Source organism: Schistocerca americana, chromosome 1, assembly GCF_021461395.2.
Source record: "Schistocerca americana isolate TAMUIC-IGC-003095 chromosome 1, iqSchAmer2.1, whole genome shotgun sequence".
Classification (NCBI taxonomy): domain Eukaryota; kingdom Metazoa; phylum Arthropoda; class Insecta; order Orthoptera; family Acrididae; genus Schistocerca; species Schistocerca americana.
Window position 1 is genome coordinate 1,255,929,722 of NC_060119.1, and position 24,839 is coordinate 1,255,954,560.

The following is a 24,839-nucleotide window of genomic DNA, read 5'->3' on the forward strand; positions in this document are numbered from 1 at the left end:
AAATGTTCGACTGCTGCCCTGGCCAGTACATTCTCCATATCTCTCACCAATTGAAAGCGTCTGGTCAATGGTGGCCGAGCAACTGGCTCAACACAATACGCCAGTCACTACTCTCGATGAACTGTGGTATCGTGTTGAAGCTGCATGGGCAGCTGTACCTGTACACGCCATCCAAGCTCTGTTTGACTCAATGCCCAGGCGTATCATGTCCGTTATTTCGGCCAGAGGTGGTTGTTCTGGGTACTTATTTCTCAGGATCTTCGCACCAAAACTGCGTGAAAATTAATCACATGTCAGTTCTAGTATAATATATTTGTACAATGAATACCCATTTATCATCTAAATTTCTTCTTGGTGTAGCAGTTTTAATGGACAGTAGTGTATGTCGACCGTGGCCAACACAGCTTACAGCTGTTTACAGGCAGTGGCCAATTCCCCTGCAACCGTACACAACAGGTGCGGTCACTATCCATTTTTAATCAGTTTTTGTCTGTACCACAAGCAATGTAACACTAACCCACGAAGTTGAACTCACTCTATACAGTGGTCTAAAAACACACAAACACACAACAAAATAAATAGCATTACTAAAAACAGACAAACAGCTATTGTTCACTTATACTCAGAAGCATGTAAGAATACCATGACACTAAACGATGTATACAGTCTATGTGCAGACTTTAAGCTGCTTCTGTTGAACTCCGCTCTGCTCTGAGATAGATCTGTGCTCACTTTTAGGCTGGAGGTTTTAGTGTATTGCAATGTGGCTGGCTCCTCCCTTTTTTCCTTGCGGTCAGCCAGCCACTTCTATCTGCTATATTGTTTTAGCTCCCTGTACCACTTTCTTCCTGTGTTGTCCGTGTTTTACTGCTGGCGGCATGCTTCGTCCCACGCTTAGGTGTGTGTAGGCACATATTTTTCCAAGCTCATTACCTGTGTTTTACGTTCTCTTTTATATTACTGTTCTGAGTCTTTCCTTGACACCCCTCTCAATCTGTTACTGGGCGGGCGCTGAAGATATTGCCGTCGTGCTCCCATACAACCCTCTCCAATCCATCTATCCATCATCATCAGCTGGTTAGTAGTTTCTTACAATTGTGGGCTTTAAATTTGATGGTTAGTAGGCCGCTCTGGTTGATAAATGTAGTAAATGTAGAACACAAATTAGACGTTTACCTTTACTGATTCACTGTGCACTGCATCATAGTGTAACTTAATGCAAAACCTACATACGACGCGTTCTTTAAATGTATGTGTGTGTGTGTGCGTGTGTGTGTGTGTGTGTAATGAGAAAGGAAGAGAGAGAGAGAGAGAGAGAGAGAGAGAGATGGTTCAGGTGAGAGACGTTGGGAGGCTGGATAAATTTAACAGGGCTGGGCCGAGCCAGCGCGTATGATGCCTTTATTTTGTATTTATTAAACAGAAAAACACCGGGGACGAGTAAATTGTGGAGGCCTGGTGTGGGGACAGCGATGTAAATAATTAGCGGCGACCTTTAAATTGTAAATGCAGGAGAGAGCGGCGTGTCGCGGTGAGGTTGGCAGCCCTGCAGCGCACCCCGTAGCTGGCGCCACCTGCCGTGAGCTAAAAAAAAAAGCGAGTATAAAAAAAAAGCGACGCAGGCCGGCGCGGCGCTGCGCGCTGTGGCAGAATAATTAACGGGGAGGGGCGAGGAGTCGCGCTGTAATTGGGTCATCCGTCCCGCCACCTCCCCCCCCCCCCCCCCAGCACGGGCCGCCCAGCGCCCTGTGGCGTCCCAGCAGCCCTCGACGCCGTTTGGAGGACGCCGACGCCGCCACACGTGGCGCCGCGACGCCGGGTTTTAATTACTGTCCAGTCCGGTCGTCCACTCGCAGCGGGCACAGCAGTGGCTGGGGGTGTTTTAGAAACAGTGTGACCGGGACTGCGTGGCTGCGTGGGATGAAGTGTGTACCGTTCCCCTCTCACTGCGGCAAACAAATTTTGGTGACGAAACTACTATTGCCGCTGCTGCTGCTGCTGCTACCACTACTACTACTACTACTACTACTATTTATTATTTTCTACATTTTACTCTATTATCTATAACCTGCGACTGTTTCGTCTCGACGGTGTTGTCTAAGGGACAGTGCCTTCTTTAAGTGACTCTACGATCATACAGGATGACTTGCGTAGAATATTCATTCAGCGTGATGAATGAAACATTTCTCTAAAGGCGGAAAACTACAGGTTGATTCCTTGAAGATGCTAGAAACTTAAACGGATGATGAGAAGGGTAAATCTACACTACTGGCCATTAAAATTGCTACACCAAGAAGAAATGCAGATGATAAACGGGTATTCATTGGACAAATATACTATACTAGAACTGACATGTGATTACATTTTCAGGGTATATGGGTGCATAGATCCTGAGAAATCAGTACCCAGAACAACCACCTCTGGCCGTAATAACTGCCTTGATGCGCTTCGGCATTGAGTCAAACAGAGCTTGGATGACGTGTGCAGGTACAGCTGCCCATGCGGCTTCACAGTTCATCAAGAGCAGTGACTGGCGTATTGTGACGAGCTAGTTCCTCGGCCACCACTGACCAGGCGTTTTCAGTTGGTGAGAGATGTGGAGAACGTGCTGGCCAGGGCAGCAGTCGAACATTTTCTGTATCCAGAAAGGCCCGTACAGCACCTGCAAAATGCGGTCGTGCATTATCTTGCTGAAATGTAGGGTTTCGCAGGGATCGAACGAAGGATAGAGCCAGTCGTAACACGTCTGAAATATAACGCCCACTGTTCAAAGTGCCCTCAATGCGAACAAGAGGTGACCGAGATGTGTAACCAATGGCACCCCATACCATCACGCCGGGTGATACGCCAGTATGGCGATGACGAATACACGCTTCCAATGTGCATTCACCGCGCTGTCACCAAACGCGGATGCAGCCATCACGATGCTGTAAACAGAACCTGGATTCATCCGAAAAAATGATGTTTTGCGAGTCGTGCACCCAGATTCGTCGTTGAATACACCATCGCAGGCGCTGTTGTCTGTGATGCAGCGTCAAGGGTGTCCACAGCCATGGTCTCCGAGCTGATAGTCCATGCTGCTGCAAACGTCGTCGAACTGTTCGTGCAGATGGTTGTCGTCTTGCAAACGTCCGCATCTGTTGACTCAGGGATCGAGACGTGGCTGCACGATCCGTTACAGCCATGCGGATAAGATGCCTGTCATCTCGACTGCTAGTGATACGAGGCCATTTGGATCCAGCACGGCGTTCCGTATTGCCTTCCTGAATCCACGGACTCCATTTTCTGCTAACAGTCACTGGATCTCGACCAACGCGAGCAGCAATGTCGCGATTCGATAAACCGAAATCGCGATAGGCTACACTCCGACCTTTATCAAAGTCGGAAACGTGATGGTACGCATTTCTCCTCCTTACACGAGGCATCACAACAACGTTTCACCAGGCGACGCCGGTCAACTGGTGTTTGTGTATGAGAAATCGGTTGGAAACTTTCCTCATGTCAGCACGTTGTAGGTGTCGCCACCGACGCCAACCTTGTGTGAATGCTCTGAAAAGCTAATCATTTGCATATCACACCTATTGTATTAGTTTGAGGAGTCATCCTGGACTAGAAACTGCCGAGTCGAACGTTATAAGTGAAAATCCTTCTAATACCTCCTCCAGTGAAATATATGTTCTGGTACTGCTGTTGGTAAGATTGTAGGGCAGGGAACTTTCTGACGTGGCAGTATGGACCAGTACATGAAAAAATTGTATAGTAAAAATGGGGTATAAAATATATACTTAAGATCTATGAACACATGCTCATCTTCGTTACTGTGAAACACATCTCTCCTATTGAACAAGTGCCCATAATTCTTAAGATATGTACTTTGCAGCAAATATTTACTGGAATTTTTCTTCTTCTTTTACTCCATACTACCTCCTTGAGAAATGTGGAAACCGAAGAGTTGCATTACATCTGTTTTACAGTGCCGAAGATGAACAAGTCCTGATGTTTTCTAGACTTTTTTTGTTGCTTTCATCCAGACTGTCATCTCTGAAATTTGTCTGCCCTACAATCTTAGCAACAACAGTACTGGTACATGTATTCCACTGCCACAAGTACCCGAACGATTTTCACTTATAACTTTCGTTTCGGTCGTTTCCGGACCACGGTCCTTTACGTCAAATTGATCCTTTTACCCTTCTCCATTATCCCTGAAAATTCTTAATCTCGTCTCGGAATCACACTGTAAAAATGTATATTTTCAAATAAAATACTAATGGTGTGTTCCTTGGTATACTCATGTTACATATTTAGGAGTAACGTTGAAAGCTACTTGAAACTGAGTGAAGAATAAGTAAGGTCGGTTGTAGGAACGGTCCGATGGTGAGTTTGTTTGGAGAGTTCCTGGAGAGTGTAGATCATCTATAGAGGAGACCGCATAAAAAACAGTTGTGCATGCGATTCTTAAGTACTACTCGAATGTTTGTGGCCATCCCCATCACATCGGATTAAAGGAAGACATCGAAGTACTTCAAGACGTGTTGCTACATTTGTTGCAGGTAGGTTCTATCAAAACGGAAAGCCTCTGAGAACTCAAACGGAAATCCTCGTAGGAAACAAGACATTCTTTCCACAAAATGCTATAGAGAGTAGTTAATCGATATTTACGACAAACTAAAGAAAGATCCTATCGCCACCAACAAACGTGTTGCATAAGGGCCACGAAGGTAAGAGAAAGATTGTATGGAAGCATGTAGGTAGCCGCTTACCCCCTCTCCATATGCGAATGGAACAGGAAGCCGAATGGCTATCGTGATACAAGGTACCATCCTGTAGATACAGTGTCGTGGCTTCCGGAGTATGTATGTGGATGTAGACTTAGATGTTCCACTGCTGTACAGGTTACCCAGCTGGTCTAGTTATTACCTTGAGTTTTCCACTATCATATTTTATTGTATTGTTCAGTTATAATTTGTGGTGGCCTATGCCACATCGTCGCCTTAGCAGAGGATGTCTGTGCTCCTGAACCACTGACAACAAACCCACCCCTGCAAACTCACTGTGTGTAGCCAACAGGAAACGTGGGCGAGGACTCGTGTGTTTGTTGCTACTTTCCGGAAAAGAGCGCCAGTCGTATGTACTCTTTGACACCGTTATAGAGTTATATAGAACGTCTTCCCTTCCTGACTCCTTTGTGAACCTAGGTCCTAATTTGGGCAAAGATACGTCTCCAAAAGTGAACACCCGTCGATGCAGCTACGATTGATTGGCGGGCTTGCAAATCTGTACAAGAAACAAACTGGTTTACTTCATGAATAACTTAATTTTCTGTTGCAACGCTGCCTATAATCAACGCCCACACCCTGTCTATCCTGCACTCTGCAACTGCGCTCTATTGTGGTGGATAATTTAAGAAAGCTCTCTGTCCCTCCCGTCCAAAGCTGTTCGTTATTTCCTACCCAACGGGTCTTGCATCGCCACAGCTCAGTCTATACCAGCAAACGCCTCGATCCTTAAAGAATCGAACTCACAAGTATAAAGCACCTTCAAACGTCTGATTACTTTACAAAACAAGCTAATGTGATAAATACAGTGAGGTGCTAAAAGTCATGGGACAGCGGTATATATATATATATATATATATATATATATATATATATATATATATATATATATATATATATATATATGGTGGTAGTATCGCACACGCAAGGTATAAAAGTGCAGTGATTTGGAGGAGCTGTCGTTTTAACTCAGGTGATTTATATGAAAAAGTTCCTGACGTGATTACAGTCGCACGACAGGAATTAATACTCTTTGAACGTGGAACGGTACTTGGCGCTAGGCTCATGACAAATTGTTAGGGAATTCAATATTACACATCAACAGTGTCAAGCGTGTGCCGAGGACAGATTTCAAACATTAGCTCCGCCATGGGCAACGCAGTGGCCGATGGCCTTCACTTAACGACTGAGATGAGCGGCGTTTGCATATAGTTATGTCGGTGCTAACAAACAAGCAACAGTGCATGAAATAGCTGCAGAAATAAATGTGGGACAAACGATGAATGTTTCTGTAAGGACAGTGCAGCGAAATTTGTCGACAATGGGCTATGGCAGCAGGCGGCCGACGAGATTGCCTTTACTAAGAGCACGACATCGCCTGCAGCGCCCCTTCTGGGGCCCTATTCTGTATCGTTCATACCGATCGGTGTCGTAGGTTGCCCTCGGTAATGACGTCACTTTCTGCTCTTTATCCGAAGGTGCTGCTATTCTATAATCCTTTGAGACCTGTTACCGATCGGTCCTTCTGCCAATTTTCCGACAACTGTACCGAAAGCTGGTTGGGTTTCGGTATGGCCGCTCATTCGGTTGTGTGTGATTCGTTTATAGCTGCAATTTTGATATTTTGCATTACTGAACGGTTTCAGTGTCGGATTTAGTGATTATGTCTTACTGAAGAATGACCAGGACACATCCAAGTGGAAAATGAGTTCCTAATACACTGTTTTCCTTTGTTAGAATTATGGTTTGTATTGTTGTTACTGTGAATGATTATAAAATTTAAAAAAAAAAAAAACACATTATCGGTCAATATCCTCACAAAATACCTGTTATTTTTGTGTAATTAAGAGTTTAAAAATCATTAAATTTCAAGACGTCGGCTTAGCTTACGTATATTACAGTTGTTGTTGTTGTTGTGGTCTTCAGTCCTGAGACTGGTTTCATGCAGCACTCCATGCTACTCTATCCTGTGCAAACTTCTTCATCTCCCAGTACCTACTGCAACCTACATCCTTCTGAATCTGCTTAGTGTATTCATCTCTTGGTCTCCCGTTACGATTTTTACCCTCCACGCTGCCCTCCAATGCTAAATTTGTGATCCCCTGATGCCTCAAAACATGTCCTACCCACCGATCCCTTCTTCTAGCCAAGTTGTGCCACAAACTTCTCTTCTCTGCAATCCTATTCAATACCTCCTCATTAGTTACGTGATCTACCCACCTTACCTTCAGCATTCTTCTGTAGCACCACATTTCGAAATCTTCTATTCTCTTCTTGTCCAAACTAGTTATCGTCCATGTTTCACTTCCATACATGGCTACACTCCATACAAATACTTTCAGAAACGACTTCCTGACACTTAAATCTATACTCGATGTTAACAAATTTCTCTTCTTCAGAAACGATTTCCTTGCCATTGCCAGTCTACATTTTATTTCCTCTTTACTTCGACCATCATCAGTTATTTTACTCCCTAAATAGCAAAACTACTTTAAGTGTCTCATTTCCTAATCTAATTCCTTCAGCATCACCCCATTTAATTTGACTACATTCCATTATCCTTGTTTTGCTTTTGTTGATATTCATCTTATATCCTACTTTCAAGACATTGTTCATTCCGTTCAACTGCTCTTCCAAGCTCTTTGCTGTCTCTGACAGAATTACAATGTCATCGGCGAACCTCAAAGTTTTTACTTCTTCTCCATAAATTTTAATACCTACTCCGAATTTTTCTTTTGTTTCCTTTACTGCTTGCTCAATATACAGATTGAATAACATCGGGGACAGGCTACAACCCTGTCTCACTCCTTTCCCAACCACTGCTTCCCTTTCATGCCCCTCGACTCTTATAACTGCCATCTGGTTTCTGTACAAATTGTAAATAGCCTTTCGCTCCCTGTATTTTACCCCTGCCACCTTCAGAATTTGAAAGAGAGTATTCCAGTTAACGTTGTCAAAAGCTTTCTCTAAGTCTACAAATGCTAGAAACGTAGGTTTGCCTTTTCTTAATCTTTCTTCTAAGATAAGTCGTAAGGTTAGTATTGCCTCACGTGTTCCAACATTTCTACGGAATCCAAACTGATCTTCCCCGAGGTCCGCTTCTACCAGTTTTTCCATTCGTCTGTAAACAATTCGCGTTAGTATTTTGCAGCTGTGACTTATTAAACTGATAGTTCGGTAATTTTCACATCTGTCAACACCTGCTTTCTTTGAGATTGGAATTATTATATTCTTCTTGAAGTCTGAGGGTATTTCGCCTGTCTCATACATCTTGCTCACCAGATGGTAGAGTTTTGTCATGACTGGCTCTCCCAAGGCCATCAGTAGTTCTAATGAAATATTGTCTACTCCGGGGGCCTTGTTTCGACTCAGGTCTTTCAGTGCTCTGTCAAACTCTGCACGCAGTATCTTATCTCCCATTTCGTCTTCATCTACATCCTCTTCCATTTCCATAATATTGTCCTCAAGTACATGAGTGTTAACTAAAATTACTAGTGACTTCACGTACTTTTTTCTGCAGATGGTTTAGCTATTAACTTTAGAAACACGTTTACAACTTTTAAGTAACAATGGAAAGGCATTTTTGGAGCTTGATAGTGGAAACCTTCCAAAATTTCATGCATTTGCGGCTTATACCCGCATCGTTCGGCAACGAAGTCAACCTGCGTCCCTCTCCATTGGAATAAGCAAAAATAAAGTGTTTCGCTGTGTACGAACTGTCGTTGCAAAGTGATAAAGGCAAGGAACTCTAGTGCTAAAGATCGCTGGTTCGCATCCAGATAGGCACGATAAAAATTTTTTCCTCTTCCTCTTTGGAACACATTCTGAACCTTTGTTATTCATGAACGTTAAGTATTTTTCTGCAGTATTCTTTGTCATTTACATGGAAGGGCGCGCTTTCTCAGTAACAAGTATCTTCGATTTAGTGAATTCCGTATGTTTAAGAAATGAAATTGCTGTGCTTGAAGAACTGACAGTGACATTCATATTTTTTCTTGTCGCAAATAATTCACAATATTTTCTGAGTATGTAATTAAAGCCGAGTGTGTGGTTAGGCAGGAATCTAAGGAAACAACTTAAATTGCTGCGAATGAAACTAGCAGGAATCATCTTTATAGTCTTTCCTCTCAAAAGTATTTATCTGCGATCGAATCTTAACAACCGTAGACAGAAATGATCTTCGGCGTAATATTTTAGACTATACCACCATATACGAGACATTTTGGTTCATCAGATGTATATTATAAAATACGACGAACTTCAATAGTTGCACCCTCGCCACACGCTCTCGAAAAGGTTTTCTTTAAATTTTGGTTTTAAGACCCAAATCGTTGATGTATCACATAGGGAAGTAGGTTGCTTCATCGTTTCGATCACTAGAAGCGAGCTACAGCCACATTCTATGCATCTTCTCATTCTTTGGCACTCTGTTAAACAGTTTTTCGGATGTTTTTATAGATGTATTTGTACAATGTGGTATTACACATCATTCCTAACTGATATTCCGAAACGTAAAATCCAGAACAAGAGGTCGATGTAAACGAAAATAAAATGGCATAATATGGCATTTATGACAATTTCCACAACAAGGTCAAGTATCCTGTCGTTAATATGCTTGCATGGAAACACATGGTCAGCGAAATTTGAGCAGTACAGCGTACTCTAAACACACTTTTCAGTACTGCGAAGAATAGCGTGCCTGTGTTGGCTGCTAGCTGCTTGGTGTTTGTGGCAATGTGCGCACTGCAGTGCGCATGAATGGATCTATGGCCACTTGCTTTTGATTGGTTGGCGCTTGGAGAAGAGCGCCTTGGTTCACCGTGCGGCACCGCTTCCGAAATACTTACAGAATAATGTGGGGGCTGTACTTCGGAAACAAGGCCGCGCGATGCGCTTCGTCTACTGATCCGGTCGGCAGTCCGGCGGAAAGTACAGAATAGGGCGCTGGCGTCGTCACCCCATCGGTTGGACCTTACACGACTGGTAAACCTTGGCCTGGTCAGATGATTCTCGGTTTCAGTTGGTAGCAGCCGATTTTGTAAGGTTAGAGTGTGGAGCACACTTCACGAAGCCATGGAACCAAGTTATCAACCAGGCACTGTGCAAGCTGGCAGTGCCTCCATAATGGTATGGGCTGTGTTTACATGGAATGGACTGGGTCTTCTGGTCGAACGGAACCGATAATTGACTGAAATTTGTTCTGTTCGGCTACTTGGAGACCATTTTCAGCCATTCATGGACTTCATAGTCCCAAACAACTATGGAATTTTTATGGACGACAATGCGCCATGGTGGTCTAGCGGTTCAGTCGCTCGGTCCGGGACCGCACGACTGCTACGGTCGCAGGTTCGAATCCTGCCTCGGGGATGGATGTGTGTGATGTCCTTAGGTTAGTTAGGTTTAAGTAGTTCTAAGTTCTAGGGGACTGATGACCACAGATGTTAAGCCCCATAGTGCTCAGAGCCATTTCAACCAATGCGCCATGTCACAGTGGCACAATTGTTCGCAATTGTTTTGAAGAACATGCTGGACAACTGGAGCGAGTGATTTGGCCACCCAAATCGCCAGACATCAGTCCCATCGAACATTTATGGCGACAGGCCAGTTCGTGGACAAAATCCTGCACCAGCAACACTTTTGCAGTTACGGACGGCTGTAGAGGCAGTACGGTTCAGTATTTCCGCAGGGAACTTCCAACGACTTGTTGAGCCCATGCGATGTCGTGTTGCTGCGCTGCGCAGCCCAAAAATATGACAAACGTCATATTATTAGGAATTCCATGATCTTGGACACCTCACAAGGGAACCTCGCCATCGCACCCCCCTCAGATTTAGTTATAAGTTGGCACAGTGGATAGGCCTTGAAAAACTGAACACAGATCAATCGAGAAAACAGGAAGAAGTTGTGTAGAACTATGATAAAAATAAGCAATATATACTAACTGTGTAGTCCATGCGCAAGATTGGCAACATCAAGGATAATGTGAGCCCAGGAGTGCCGTGGTCCCGTGGTTAGCGTGAGCAACTTCGGAACGAGACGTCCTTGGTTCAAGTCTTCCCTCGAGTGGAAAGTTTAATTTTTTTTATTTTCACAAAGTTATGATCTGTCCATTCGTTCATTGACGTCTCTGTTCACTGCAATAAGTTTAGTGTCTGTGTTTTACGATCGCACCGCAAAACCGTGCGATTAGTAGACGAAAGGACGTGCCTCTCCAATGGGAACCGAAAAAATTTGATCGCAAAGTCATAGGTCAACCGATTCCTCCACAGGAAAACACGTCTGATATATTCTATACGACACTGGTGACAGCATGTGCGTCACATCACAGGAATATGTTGTCGACCCACCTAACCTGTACACTTGGCGAATGGGTAAAAAGATTCTTCCAGCTTGCCCGATTTAGGTTTTCTTGTGGATGTGATAATCACTCCCAAAAAAGTGATCGCATCGGATGGACGAACAGATAATAATTGTCTGAAAATAAAAAAAAAAAAAACTTTACACTCGAGGGAAGACTTGAACCCAGGACTTCTCGTTCGGCAAGTGCTGACACTAACTACAGGACCACGGCGGTCCTGAGCTCGCACTATTTGTATACTTTGCTTATTTTTTTCATAGTTGCACACAACTTCTTCCTGTTTTCTCGATTGGTCTGTGTTCATTTTTTCAAGCCCTATCCACTGTGCCAACTTATAACTAAATCTGAGGGGGGTGCGGTGGGGAGGTTCCCTTGTCAGTATATTTGCCTTTAAACATGTAAGTGAATGAAAATTTAGGATGGGTTTAAAATTTTGCTCAAAGTTTGTTGAATGATGCTGTTGTTATTAAAGAGCTGATGAATATAGACTCGGTAATTTGGACGACATTTTAAGGAAAAGCTAGTTTATTCACGTATCTCAATGTTTATGACACCGTATCTCCTGAACTGCTTGTCATAAAATGATATAATTTTGCAGTTACATTCAGTTGTATACGTGGATGCCGTCTACTGTGCTGTGAATAGAGATAGTAGTAGAGAAGTAATAAATTAAGAATTCATGCCTGAGCTGTGCGGCTCCTTGTATTCCAGTAGGAGTTGTAATCTTGAGTCGCACCGGAAGAGGTAGAGGGAATGGGCGAAGGGTGGAGGTAGTGTAACTGGACACTGTTTGGACCATCAGAGGCAAGCAGCAGGAAGTGAGCAGCCGTACCGAGAGCGAGAGCGACGAGTTAGGGCAAGTGGCTGGAGCGTCGCTGGAGGAGCGGATTTGAGGCGGTTCGCCGCATGGGATCGTATACAGAGTTACTTGCACGATTATTGGGAGTGCTGAGCGTCTCCAGCCAGTGGAATGCCCCGCTCTGTATTTCATGCACTCTGACGTCAACTGCCTGTACCAGGAACGTGCATGTATTAGTTCATCTGGCTATTTATCAAGACTGCACGTGACTTGATGAGCAGCTCTGTAGTTTATCGTGGTGCTGCAAGTTAAATGTGGCTGCCAGCAGGTGACTAAAGTTTAGATTCACGATAAAACTTACAGTACCAGCTCCTTCTATTGCATTATTGGAAAAACTACAAATTTAAATGGTGATTGATTCCACTCATTTCAGTATCTGTCAGAAGTTGTTAGCTTGAGTGAATTCAACGAAAAGCATATATTTGGTAGCCTTTTCATGCTTGATATTTCGTATTTAACCTTTGAACGTGAACTGAGTCCAAGCTGCCGAGTGAAGGTTTCATTGTGCTTGATAAGACCAAGTAAAACAAATTTTCTTATACCATTTTGGAGACCCAAGCTCTTTCGATTTTTGATAAGCTTAGCTTCCTCATGTTGGAAAAACTGATTAGGACATTTTGTGGTCTAGAAAAGTTTTTTTGTTTCTTAAGTTATGAAGCTGCTGTGCATTCTGAATCATAATTTGGAGTAGTATAGCACATTGTGCTATGAATAGTAAGTCCGTTTCAGTAAGTAGTTTAATTAAGAAACGGCAGTTGCCACTGAACGGCTGTTATACAGTAATTCCTTTGTTTCATCTTTGTTAACCGAATAAATATAAATATTACTGCACAGCTGGTCGCTGCCATGCTGAAATTCTTGTAGTTATTATACATCAAGCAAGTGTATGTTCTTAAGTTAACCCTTGTTAATTAACACTAATAAATTTCTTATGATCAGTGTCTTTTAAACCAGCAGCCTTCTGGAAGCATACTGCAATTTTCGTCTCTCACTTACTTTGGTCCAAAAAGGGCTCCAATATTCAGGAACACACATTTTCAAAAAATTGCCAGCAACCATTAAAATCCTGGTTTCAGATAAAGCACGGTTTAAACACAGTCTGTTAGATTATAGTTTTGAAAGCAAGATTAAATATTTTGTGTATGATAAATTTATTAATAGTGCATAACAATGTTTCAGTCTGACAGCGTGTTAATTATGTAAATATTAACTGTTCCAGTTTACAACATTGTATTCACCTGACAAAAGACCAGGGTGGTAAGTATTATATTCAAACAACCCAACCTCCAACTAAAGACAACTTGGTGCAATATTTCGGTGATCAAACTGTCCGGCACTTTCAGGAGACCACTGCTGACTCAGCAGTTGTGGGACTCAACAGCAGCATTCTCCGGAAGGTGCCGGACAGTTTGATCGCCGAAATATTGCACCAAGTTAATTTTAGCATACGGCAGTAAACCAGAGGAGACTTTTAAGATTTATGATTCCGGGAAAGCCTGCGAAGGACAGCTGTTATTTTCTATGTACATAAATGACTTAGCGGACAGGCTGAGCAGCAATCAATGGTCGCTTGCTGATGACACTGTGCAGTAGCGGAAGGTGTCGAAGATGAGTGAATGTAGCATCAAACAAGATGATTTGAACAAAATTTCTAGATGGTGTTATGAATGGCTGCTTGCTCCAAATGTAATTTAGTGCGGCTGAGTAGGTGAAACATTCCTGTTCCGTTCGAATGCAGCATTAGTAGAGGCCTGCTTGAGACAGTCTCGTCGTTTAAATATCTGGACGTAACGTTTCGAAACTATATGAATTGGAAAGAGGATGAGGAGGATTGTGGTAGGGAATGCGAGTGGTTGACCTCGGTTTATTTGGAGAATTTTAGGAAAGTTGATTCATCTCTAATGAAGACCGCATATAGGATGTTAGTGCGACCTGTTCTTGACTACTGCTCCAGTATCTGGGATCGGCACCAGGTTACGTTACAGGAAGACACTGAAGCCGTTCAGAACCGGGCTGATAGATTTGTTACCGGTAGGTTCGAATATGTTACGGAGATGCTTCATGATCTCAAATGTGAATCCCCGGAGAGAGGGCGACGTTTCTTTTTTCGAGAAACACTATTGAGAACATTTAGAGAACCGGCAATTGAAGCGGATTACAGTACGATCCTACTGCAGCTTAAGGGCCACGAACATAAGGTACAAGAAGTTAGGGCTCATACGTAAGCACATAGTGATATTTCATTTGCTCCATGTCCGAGTGGAACAGGAATGGAAATGACTGGTAGTGGTACAGAGGTAACCTCTGCTATGCACAGTACGACAGCTTGCGGAGTGTAGATGTAGATGTACGTGACGATGTGGCTTCACGCCCGAAAACCGGTAGTGCCTTACTAAAATGCGTTCAGACTACAGCTGTTTGAGGAGCTCTTGCTACAAAAGACTTCCAATTAGCGCACGAACTACTGGGGATGAAGAAAAAGCGAGGTGAGTGTGGACACGACAGGTCCGCATGTTTACAGCGCCAGCAAACACACCGGACTTCTGTTAGCCACAAGGTGCAGCCCGTGATATCGACTCACCGCAGATGGGGGCCGTGCTTGCGACACGTGCAGCTGTTTTGCATCGCAGGACCGTTGGACAGAGGCGGACTCCAAAGCGACTGTACGTTCGGGTCTTTAACCCAGCGAATGTATCTGCAGGCTGAATCTCACCTTGTCCACGTAGGGTGCGCTCCGTAGAGAATTCTCGACAGATTGAAAGTCTTTATGAAACCATGACTCGATTTCAGGACGCACCCGTACGGGGGTTGGACAAAATGCGGGAAAATCGTGAGAAGTGCATACTTGAACATACACTATCTGGTCAAAAGTATCCGGGCACCTGGATGAAAAATGACTTACAAGTTCGTGGCGCCCTCCATCGGTAATGCTGGAATTCAATATGGTGTCGGCCCACCCCTCAGCCTTGATGATAGCTTCCACTCTTGCAGGCACACGTTCAATCAGGTGCTGGAAGGTTTCTTGCGAAACGACATCCCATTCTTCACGGAGTGCTGCATTGAGAAGAGGTATCGATATCGGCCTGTTAGGCCTGGCACGAAGACGGCGTTCAGAAACATCCCAAATGTGTTTTATAGGATTCAGATCAGAACTCTGTCCAGGACAGTCCATTACAGGGATGTTATTGTCGTGTAACCACTCTACGACAGGTCGTGCATTATGAACAGGTGCTCGATCGTGTTGAAAGATGCGAACACCATCCCCGTATTGCTCTTCAACAGCGGCGAGCAAGAAGGTGCTTAAAACATCAATGTAGGCCTGTGATCTGATAGTGCCACGCAAAACAACAAGGGGTACAAGTCCCCTCCACGAAAAACACGACCACACCATAACACCACCGCCTCCGAATTTTACTGTTTGCACTACACACGCTGGCAGATGACGTTCACCGGGCATTCGCCATCGGATCGCCACATTATGACCGTGATTCGTCATTCCACACAACGTTTTCCCACTGTTCAATCTTCAAATGTTTACGCTCCTTACACCAGGCGAGGCGTCGTTTGGCATTTACCGGCGTGATGTGTGGCTTATGAGCAGCCGCTCGACCATGAAATCCAATTTTTATCACCTCCTGTCTAATTATCATAGTACTTGGAGTGGATCCTGATGCAGTTTGGATTTGGTGTGTGATGGTCTGGATAGATGTCTGCCTATTAATCATTACGACCCTCTTCAACTGTCGGCTGTCTCTGTCAGTCAACAAGCGAGGTCGGCCTGTACGCTTTTGTGCTGTACGTGTCCCTTCACGTTTCCACTTCATGTTTAGGAGTGTGGAAATCTCACATACAGACGTTTGATCCAACTGACACCCAATCACCTGATCACGTTCGAAGTCCGTGAGTTCTGCGGAGGGCCTTATTCTGCTCTCTCACGATGTCTAATGACTACTGAGGTCGCTGATATGGAGTGCCTGGAAGCAGATGGTAGCACAGCGCACCTAACTTGAGAAAAGTATGTTTTTGGGGCTGGCCGGTTGCTTTTGATCACACAGTGTACATGACTAAAGCAGCCTGCAGGTTGATAACCTACGTATTGGTGAAATGCATCAACTCACACCTGCAGCACTCCACCTGCAAATGTTCTTTTTGTCTAAAAGCCATAACTATGCCCTGGAAATTGGCTCCGAGAAGATTATTAACAAAATGTACAATTTACTGTTTTCTTCAATGGCAAAAAGAAGCTGGATAACGTTACATATCAATCACTAGTTAAACCAGGATTGTAACTTGAGAGTAACGAAAACTGATCACTATAACACTTACAAGTCCACACGGCAACCAGATTAAAAAAAAAAAGTTTTATATTTATACTCAGAACTCAAATATCTGAGCAACAAAACAGTTACCAACAGTTCTCGAGAAAACCCAGTTCGAAATTTCATGAGATACTTTAATACTACACAGCAGGATCGAGATGTGGATAGGGAGGGTGGCGCTGTTGTAGACTGCTTGTCTGCCATGTTGGCGTCCCGGGTTCCATTGCTGCCCGTGGCTAATTTACTAAAAAAGAGCATTTTCTACTAGAACTACCATGAAGAGTAAAATACTTAAAGATAAAAAACTTGTTTCGTAATGATTTTATCTTTATAAACTGTACTCTTAATGGAAATTCTAGTGGAACATGCACCTTTAAAGGAAAGATCGGAAATTAAGAACTTATACTTGCAATGCAAACCTGGTTTTTGTGAGTGATATGTAAGTAGAGATAGGCGGACGTGCATTTTTCATAAAAATGACAGATACATGTTAATTCGTATATATTTTAAGAACGTTGTATTTAAATGGCACAGGTATTCGAAGCGAACGAAAAATCGAAAAAAATGACGTAAACCAGACTCGAACCAGCGATTCACCGACCACGAGTCTCGAGCGCTACCAATTTTTTCCCATCTTTATCAGTTTTACACTTTACGGAAATGCTCGTAAAACATGCACCTCTGCTTTTAAATTTATAGCAGACACAAATCTGATCCAGGCCGCCTACTTTGCTGGCAAGCACTCTGTCACAGAGCCAAGCTGCTAGTGGAAAGGTGACCTTATTTTTAGTTACTAAAGTCGCTCGAAAAAGTTGAAAGTCGATTTTCTCGAGAATTTCTGATACTTGCATCGAACTGCTTTGTGGAATTGATATTTGAGCTCTAAACTTCACGTACCGTAAGTATAATCCGAGTGCCACGTGTTCCCCCTGTTAGTCCTACTTGCCTCCTGGAATGTTTAGTGTTCTACCTGAGACGGACGTCGTGGCCGAGCGGTTCTAGGCGCTACAGTCTGGAACCGAGCGACCGCTACGGTCGCAGGTTCGAATCCAGCCACGGGCATGGGCGTGTGTGATGTCCTTTGGGCTCACCAGTCGGCAGCGATCTTGGAGTACCAGCAGTTAGAACCTTATAGAGTAGCAACGAGATCTTACAAACAAACGATGTGTTGGATAGGTGTAGCGGAGTGCGGCAACCTGCCCCACCAGTTCTATGCCTGTCCTGAGGTTCACCAGTGCCGTGGCGCGGCCTGTAGAGTAAAAGAGGGTGCCGGCGGGTGTCTGCGCAGGGCTGTGCTGTCTCTCTCACCTGTACTGGCAGGTCATGCCGAAGCCGAAGTCCCTCCAGAAGCCGGTGTCTCTGGAGATGACGAGCTGCTCGGCCTCCGGGGGCAGCGGCCGGCCCTGCAGGGTGTACACCACGTGCGGGTTGTACAGGCTGAACACGATCGGGTAGTACACCTGCCAACACCAGACACAGCAGTTCACATGTATACGCCTACAAACATGGAGGCATCAGCCGAGGGAGATCATGATTAGTTGCCTGTGTTCAACGTAGAATCGATAAAGACACGTTTTACAATGCAAGAATGCCCAGTCTCGCGGCGTTAAAACTGAATAAAATATTATCGAACTTCCAATCGTCTCAAACGGGTAAAATGCCAGAAGACTGGCCAATGTCAAGTTGAATATCTACTGATGGGCTACTGTTACGCCCTGATCATTTACACAGTTTCAATTTCTTCAACAGGGCTGTAGGGGCTGTAGAGGTTACTTAGTAGATAAAGTTTTGATAACGAACCCATGTCCGGAAACGTTACGTATTTGTACAAAATAAGAACGAACACCACATCAATTTCAAATTTCCCTCTTTACAGTACGAACACAAACTGAGACGTGGGCACCGTCGTCAGTTCATTTTGTAATAAGAGCCTCTTAAAGCCTGTGACGTAACTCCGCTTTCCCGTATCTTTTTAGATGTTCTTCAGCAAGTGGAATTCTTTAAGTAAATGGTTGTAGCTCCGTCATAAGTTGCACTGAGAAGTAACTTCTGTATTTATTGATGGTGACTACTTTCGGACACCTGCTTCCTTTTTTAAATCATCTGTACCGTGTAACAATACAAGCGGCGGCCTGTGTACAAAAACTGCCCCTGCAGGGGTGATCAGAGCGGCACTATGGACGACTCAGTAACAGTAAACAGACCATGTAGCACGGGCATTATACTAAAGCTATCGTCTCTACTGTCACACTCGCGATACGGATGGTTTGAAAATGGACACAGGTGTCCGAAACTAGTCAGCGTCAAGAAATTAAAAAAAAGATACTTCTCAATGAAACTTATGACGAGGCTACAACCATTATAAAACAAGTTCCGGGCCTATTTTTAACGCCCAGCATGCTGTAAGTTCGTAAAGAAAAGATGCATTCTTTTAACAGAGCAAACGGTGTTGTTCGTTACTCGTATAACAACTGCACTAGGAAGAAGCACAAGTTTCTGCTTTAAGTGAATCTTGCATTTAAGAAGGAGAAGTAAAAGAGAATAGTTAAATACATAGATTTTTATTAGAGATCCCATAACCTAGCTATCCAGGGTGTGAGGGCTCGGCAAATCACCGAGCCATCACATTAGACTTAGCATACAAGATATCTTTTATACTTGTTTGATAATTTTATGTGTACATGGGTGTGTTGTATTACTCTTATATTAGATTTGACACAGGTCATATGTGCTTTACACAAGGGCATAATTGGTACATTATTTGTTCGTCTTTGGCTTCCTTATTTGTATATGTTGTGCATGGTGTTTGTGTTGCCCTGTAAGGTAAAATCTTATCTATATTTAATAACCAATTGTATCATTTCCATTGCAGATATTATTTTATCTAAGCTTAATAACTATTATATCATTTAAATTACACATATTACTGCGGATACTGAAATGAAAGTTGATCCATATCTGTGTTCCTTAATTTAGTGTTATCTTACATCTAAGTCTGTATATTAATCTCCCTGTTTGTATCCGTTTCAGCATCTAATTCTATTTCTGTGTTTGTGTCTGTGTCTCTATTATTCCAAGTATCCTGTTCCCGTGTTTCTGTGTTTGACCTTATTTGCGTATGTGTTTGTGCTTGTTTGTATAATTCGTTTGACGTACTGACACATTATCGGTTATGTCATTCAGTATGTTCCAATCGTCTATCATAAAAGTTGTTCTTTGTTGTTACAGTTAGTTCGGGGTCGTGTGTGTGTGTGGGTCTGTCATAGTGTAAAGGGACATGTTCAGGAGTTCTCAGTTCTCCACAAGTGCACGTGGGTGTTATCCTGAGACCAAACCGATGGAGATGATCTGGATATGGGCCATGGTCCGTGAGGCGTTATCTACATGTTTCAGCCTCACTCGTTCCTTGGTGTTTGGGAAAAAGGTGTAGACGCGACGAATCCCATTCTTTCTTCCAGGCATTTCGCGAGCCGTTTAGTTGGCGCATTTCTGTTATGCCGTCTCCTGTAATATCAAATACCTTGTCGCAGCTGCCTTTCTTCTATCGGTACGCTGCCGCTCTTTGACCGATGGTGATGTCAGGGGCACACGCCATCACTACGCATAGTACGTCCGCCGATACTGTGCCGAAGGCTCCCGACATTCTGAGCACAACTCTTCTCTGGCCAAGTCTAACAATGATTTTATGTGCTGCAGGCCTCAGTCGACGCGCCCAGGCGCTCGCTGCGAGGCATTCTGTGGAAACGATTACTGGGATATGATATGTACCTATTGTCTTTCTAGTTAGTCAGAATTTTGTTGTTTGTATTATTGATAATTTACGCATTGTTTTAATTGATTTGTCTGTTGTAAGTCTGATACGTTCAGAGAACTTCCGTTTGTCGTCAATGTGTAAACCTAGATATCTTGTCACTCTTTTGCGTTGCAAGATTAGGTCATTTAGCTTGATGCTGGGGTTTCTCTTAATTTCACGTTTCCGTACTATGTACACCGTTTTATTAGCTGCAATTATTGGATTATTGTTGTTACCCCATCCATTGATGTCTACGAGTAGGTGAGTAGTCTTTTGTTCTAAGTGTCTTCTTGAGTTTCCTGTTATCACTACGAGTAAATCATCAGCGTACGCTGTTACCCCATTGCTCTATCATCATCTCTGTATAGGTTGTCTAACAGCGACTCAATAGCAATGTCCCAGATTATGGGTCCATATATGAAACCGTGGGCACCCTATGTATTTTTTTTTTTTTTTTTGACAACTCTTTGGTGAATCAATCGGCATTCTACAACTCTGTCTTTGGAGCAGTCGAGGAAGGTTTTATATAAAGCTGTTGGAATTCGTTGGGGGGTTGGGTTGTTTTGGGGAAGGAGACCAGACAGCGAGGTCATCGGTCTCATCGGATTAGGGAAGGATGGGGAAGGAAATCAGCCGTGCCCTTTCAGAGGAACCATCCCGGCATGTGCCTGGAGTGATTTAGGGAAATCACGGAAAACCTAAATCAGGATGGCCGGACGCGGGATTGAACCGTCGCCCTCCCGAATACGAGTCCAGTGTGCTAACCACTGCGCCACCTCGCTCGGTTGGAATTCGCATTTGTCTTAATTTTGAGAACAGCACAGGCCATCAAAGGTTGTCAAAAGCGCCAGATACATCAATTAATATTGCCACCACATATTTGTCGTGAGTGCTGTGAGTTATCTGTAAAGCTCTATTTGCTGTATCGTCGATAGACCTTTGTGGCTTGAACCCATGCTGATGTGAACTGAGATCCAGCAGACGGTTATTCTCCCTTGCAGTAAAGAGGCATTAAGTAAGTCCTTCAGATAGGGGACAATCAGTGGTGCAGCAGTTTTAATGGTTTCTAAGTGAATTCCATCTGGGCCTGAAGTTTTCCTGTCTTAAATTTCATTATTGCCAACGGAGACTCCTCACGAGCGAGAGGAGTAGTGATTCCAACAATTATGTAATTAATGTCCATGTGTCTCCTTAGGTCTGTTTGGCAGCGTTGGTGGCGCGTAGGGTCACCGTGTGATAGTAGCTTCTTTAGTAGGTTGTCGAGCATCTCCAGCCCTACGTCACTGTACCGTTTTTTCGCTTTAATGTTGACATTACCCTTGGTGTTTTTATTCTCTCAGTCTTTTTTTTTTGAAGGACTCTCCGCATACGTTATTGTGTAAGCTGGACGTAACAAAACTGTCCCAATGGTCCTGCCTTTTATTTTTTTGTCATTCGTCTTTGTATCGGCGTTTGGCTTCAAGGTATTGCTGCAGCCTGACTTCTTTTTCTTGCGTTCTCTTTGCTCGTTGGTAGTATCGTCTTTTGTCTCGTGAATACTTCCTTAGTTTTGTTATTTACGTCGTCTACAGTATACTTTGTTTACGTATGTCACTGGTTTGTAGACTGTAGCGATTTGCGTTCTCTGTAGTGGATGAGTTAATATGTGTGCCCTGTAATCAATACTTCCTCAGGTGGTGTGCAAGGGGAATTTTTCTATAATATCTTTGAGTGTCGGCTAGTTTGCCCTGTTCAGCGGCAATCGCGGTTGTTGAGTCAATGTGTTTGTGAGTGTAGCAGCGTGTATAATTATCACATAGTGATCGCAGTGTGTTGCTCTGTCATATACCTTCCAGTCAGTGATACGTGCTACAGATGTTTCGTTTGCTAATGAAATGTGCATGTTACTGATATCTCCGGCGTTTCCACGTTATATCGAGGCTGGTCCTACCTTATTGAGCACAAAAAGCTACATTAATTTATGATTACCTTTATTACTTGTCCTTTGTTGGCATCTGCCCTAATCAGCATGCCAGAGTGCTGAGCTTGCGTTGATGCCCTTAGAGAAGAGGGGGAATCTGGATTGCACAGGGCGTGCTCTGGAAAGGCCTAGAAAATCAGTTTTTCAGCCGAGCGCCTAAGCGCACAGGCTACCTGCACAACAGATCCGTCAGGCGGGTCCCGGACCGATTAGGGGTCAGCGTGTCGCCGCCCCCCCCCCCCCACGATTCATTGACCTTGCCGTTGGTGGGGAGGCTTGCATGCCTCAGCGATACAGATAGCCGTACCGTAGGTGCAACCACAAAGGAGGGGTATCTGTTGAGAGGCCAGACAAACATGTGGTTCCTGAAGAGGGGCAGCAGCCTTTTCAGTAGTTGCAAGGGCAACAGTCTGGATGATTCACTGATCTGGCCTTGTAACAATAACCAAAACGGCCTTGCTGTGCTGGTACTGCGAACGGCTGAAAGCAAGGGGAAACTACAGCCGTAATTTTTCCCGAGGACATGCAGCTTTACTGTATGATTAAATGATGATGGCGTCCTCTTGGGTAAAATATTCCGGAGGTAAAATAGTCCCCCATTCGGATCTCCGGGCGGAGACTACTCAAGAGGATGTCGTTATCAGGAGAAAGAAAACTGGCGTTCTACGGATCGGAGCGTGGAATGTCAGATTCCTTAATCGGGCATGTAGGTTAGAAAATGTAAAAAGGGAAATGGATAGGTTGAAGTTAGATATAGTGGGAATTAGTGAAGTTCGGTGGCAGGAGGAACAAGACTTCTGGTCAGGTGACTACAGGGTTATAAACACAAAATCAAATTGGGGTAATGCAGGAGTAGGTTTAATAATGAATAGGAAAATAGGAATGCCGGTAAGCTACTACAAACAGCATAGTGAACGCATTATTGTGGCCAAGATAGATACGAAGCCCACACCTACTACAGTAGTACAAGTTTATATGCCAACTAGCTCTTCAGATGACGAAGAAATTGAAGAAATGTATGATGAAATAAAAGAAATTATTCAGATTGTGAAGGGAGGCGAAAATTTAATAGTCATGGGTGACTGGAATTCGAGTGTAGGAAAAGGGAGAGAAGGAAACATAGTAGGTGAATATGGATTGGGGCTAAGAAATGAAAGAGGAAGCCGCCTGGTAGAATTTTGCACAGAGAACAACATAATCATAGCTAACACTTGGTTTAAGAATCATGAATGAAGGTTGTATACATGGAAGAACCCTGGAGACACTAAAAGGTATCAGATAGATTATATAATGGTAAGACAGAGATTTAGGAACCAGGTTTTAAATTGTAAGACATTTCCAGAGGCAGATGTGGACTCTGACCACAATCTATTGGTTATGACCTGTAGATTAAAACTGAAGAAACTGGAAAATGTGGGAATTTAAGGAGATGGGACCTGGATAAGCTGAAAGAACCAGAGGTTGTACAGAGTTTCAGGGAGAGCATAAGGGAACAATTGACAGGAACGGGGGAAAGAAATACAGTAGAAGAAGAATGGGTAGCTTTGAGGGATGAAGTAGCGAAGGCAGCAGAGGATCAAGTAGGTAAAAAGACGAGGGCTAGTAGAAATCCTTGGGTAACAGAAGAAATATTGAATTTAATTGATGAAAGGAGAAAATATAAAAATGCAGTAAATGAAGCAGGTAAAAAGGAATACAAACGTCTCAAAAATGAGATCGACAGGAAGTGCAAAATGACTAAGCAGGGATGGCTAGAGGACAAATGTAAGGATGTAGAGGCTTATCTCACCAGGGGTAAGATAGATACTGCCTACAGGAAAATTAAAGAGACCTTTGGAGATAAGAGAACGACTTCCATGAACATTAAGAGCTCAGATGGAAACCCAGTTCTAAGCAAAGAAGGGAAAGCAGAAAGGTGGAAGGAGTATATAGAGGGTCTATACAAGGGCGATGTACTTGAGGACAATATTATGGAAATGGAAGAGGATGTAGATGAAGATGAAATGGGAGATATGATACTGCGTGAAGAGTTTGACAGAGCACTGAAAGACCTGAGTCGAAACAAGGCCCCCGGAGTAGACAACATTCCATTGGAACTACTGACGGCCTTGGGAGAGCCAGTCCTGACAAAACTCTACCATCTGGTGAGCAAGATGTATGAAACAGGCGAAATACCCTCAGACTTCAAGAAGAATATAATAATTCCAATCCCAAAGAAAGCAGGTGTTGACAGATGTGAAAATTACCGAACTATCAGTTTAATAAGTCACAGCTGCAAAATACTAACACGAATTCTTTACAGACGAATGGAAAAACTAGTGGAAGCCAACCTCGGGTAAGATCAGTTTGGATTCCGTAGAAACACTGGAACACGTGAGGCAATACTGACCTTACGACTTATCTTAGAAGTAAGATTAAGGAAAGGGAAACCTACGTTTCTAGCATTTGTAGACTTAGAGAAACTTTTGACAATGTAGACTGGAATACTCTCTTTCAAATTCTGAAGGTGGCAGGGGTAAAATACAGGGAGCGAAAGGCTATTTACAATTTGTACAGAAACCAGATGGCAGTTATAAGAGTCGAGGGACATGAAAGGGAAGCAGTGGTTGGGAAGGGAGTAAGACAGGGTTGTAGCCTCTCCCCGATGTTGTTCAATCTGTATATTGAGCAAGCAGTAAAGGAAATAAAAGAAAAATTCGGAGTAGGTATTAAAATTCATGGAGAAGAAATAAAACTTTGAGGTTCGCCGATGACATTGTAATTCTATCAGAGACA

At 43.5% G+C, this 24,839-nt stretch overlaps 1 protein-coding gene across 1 annotated transcript in view; it reads right to left on the reverse strand.

Annotated features, from left to right (window-relative positions):
- LOC124598775 (chondroitin sulfate N-acetylgalactosaminyltransferase 2-like) overlaps positions 1-24,839 on the reverse strand; it is a 248,441-nt gene that overhangs the window by 56,528 nt on the left and 167,074 nt on the right. The window contains exon 7 of the mRNA XM_047136025.1: positions 17,620-17,771. Within this exon, the coding sequence (XP_046991981.1) occupies positions 17,620-17,771 (152 nt within the window). The remainder of the gene's footprint in view (positions 1-17,619; positions 17,772-24,839) is intronic.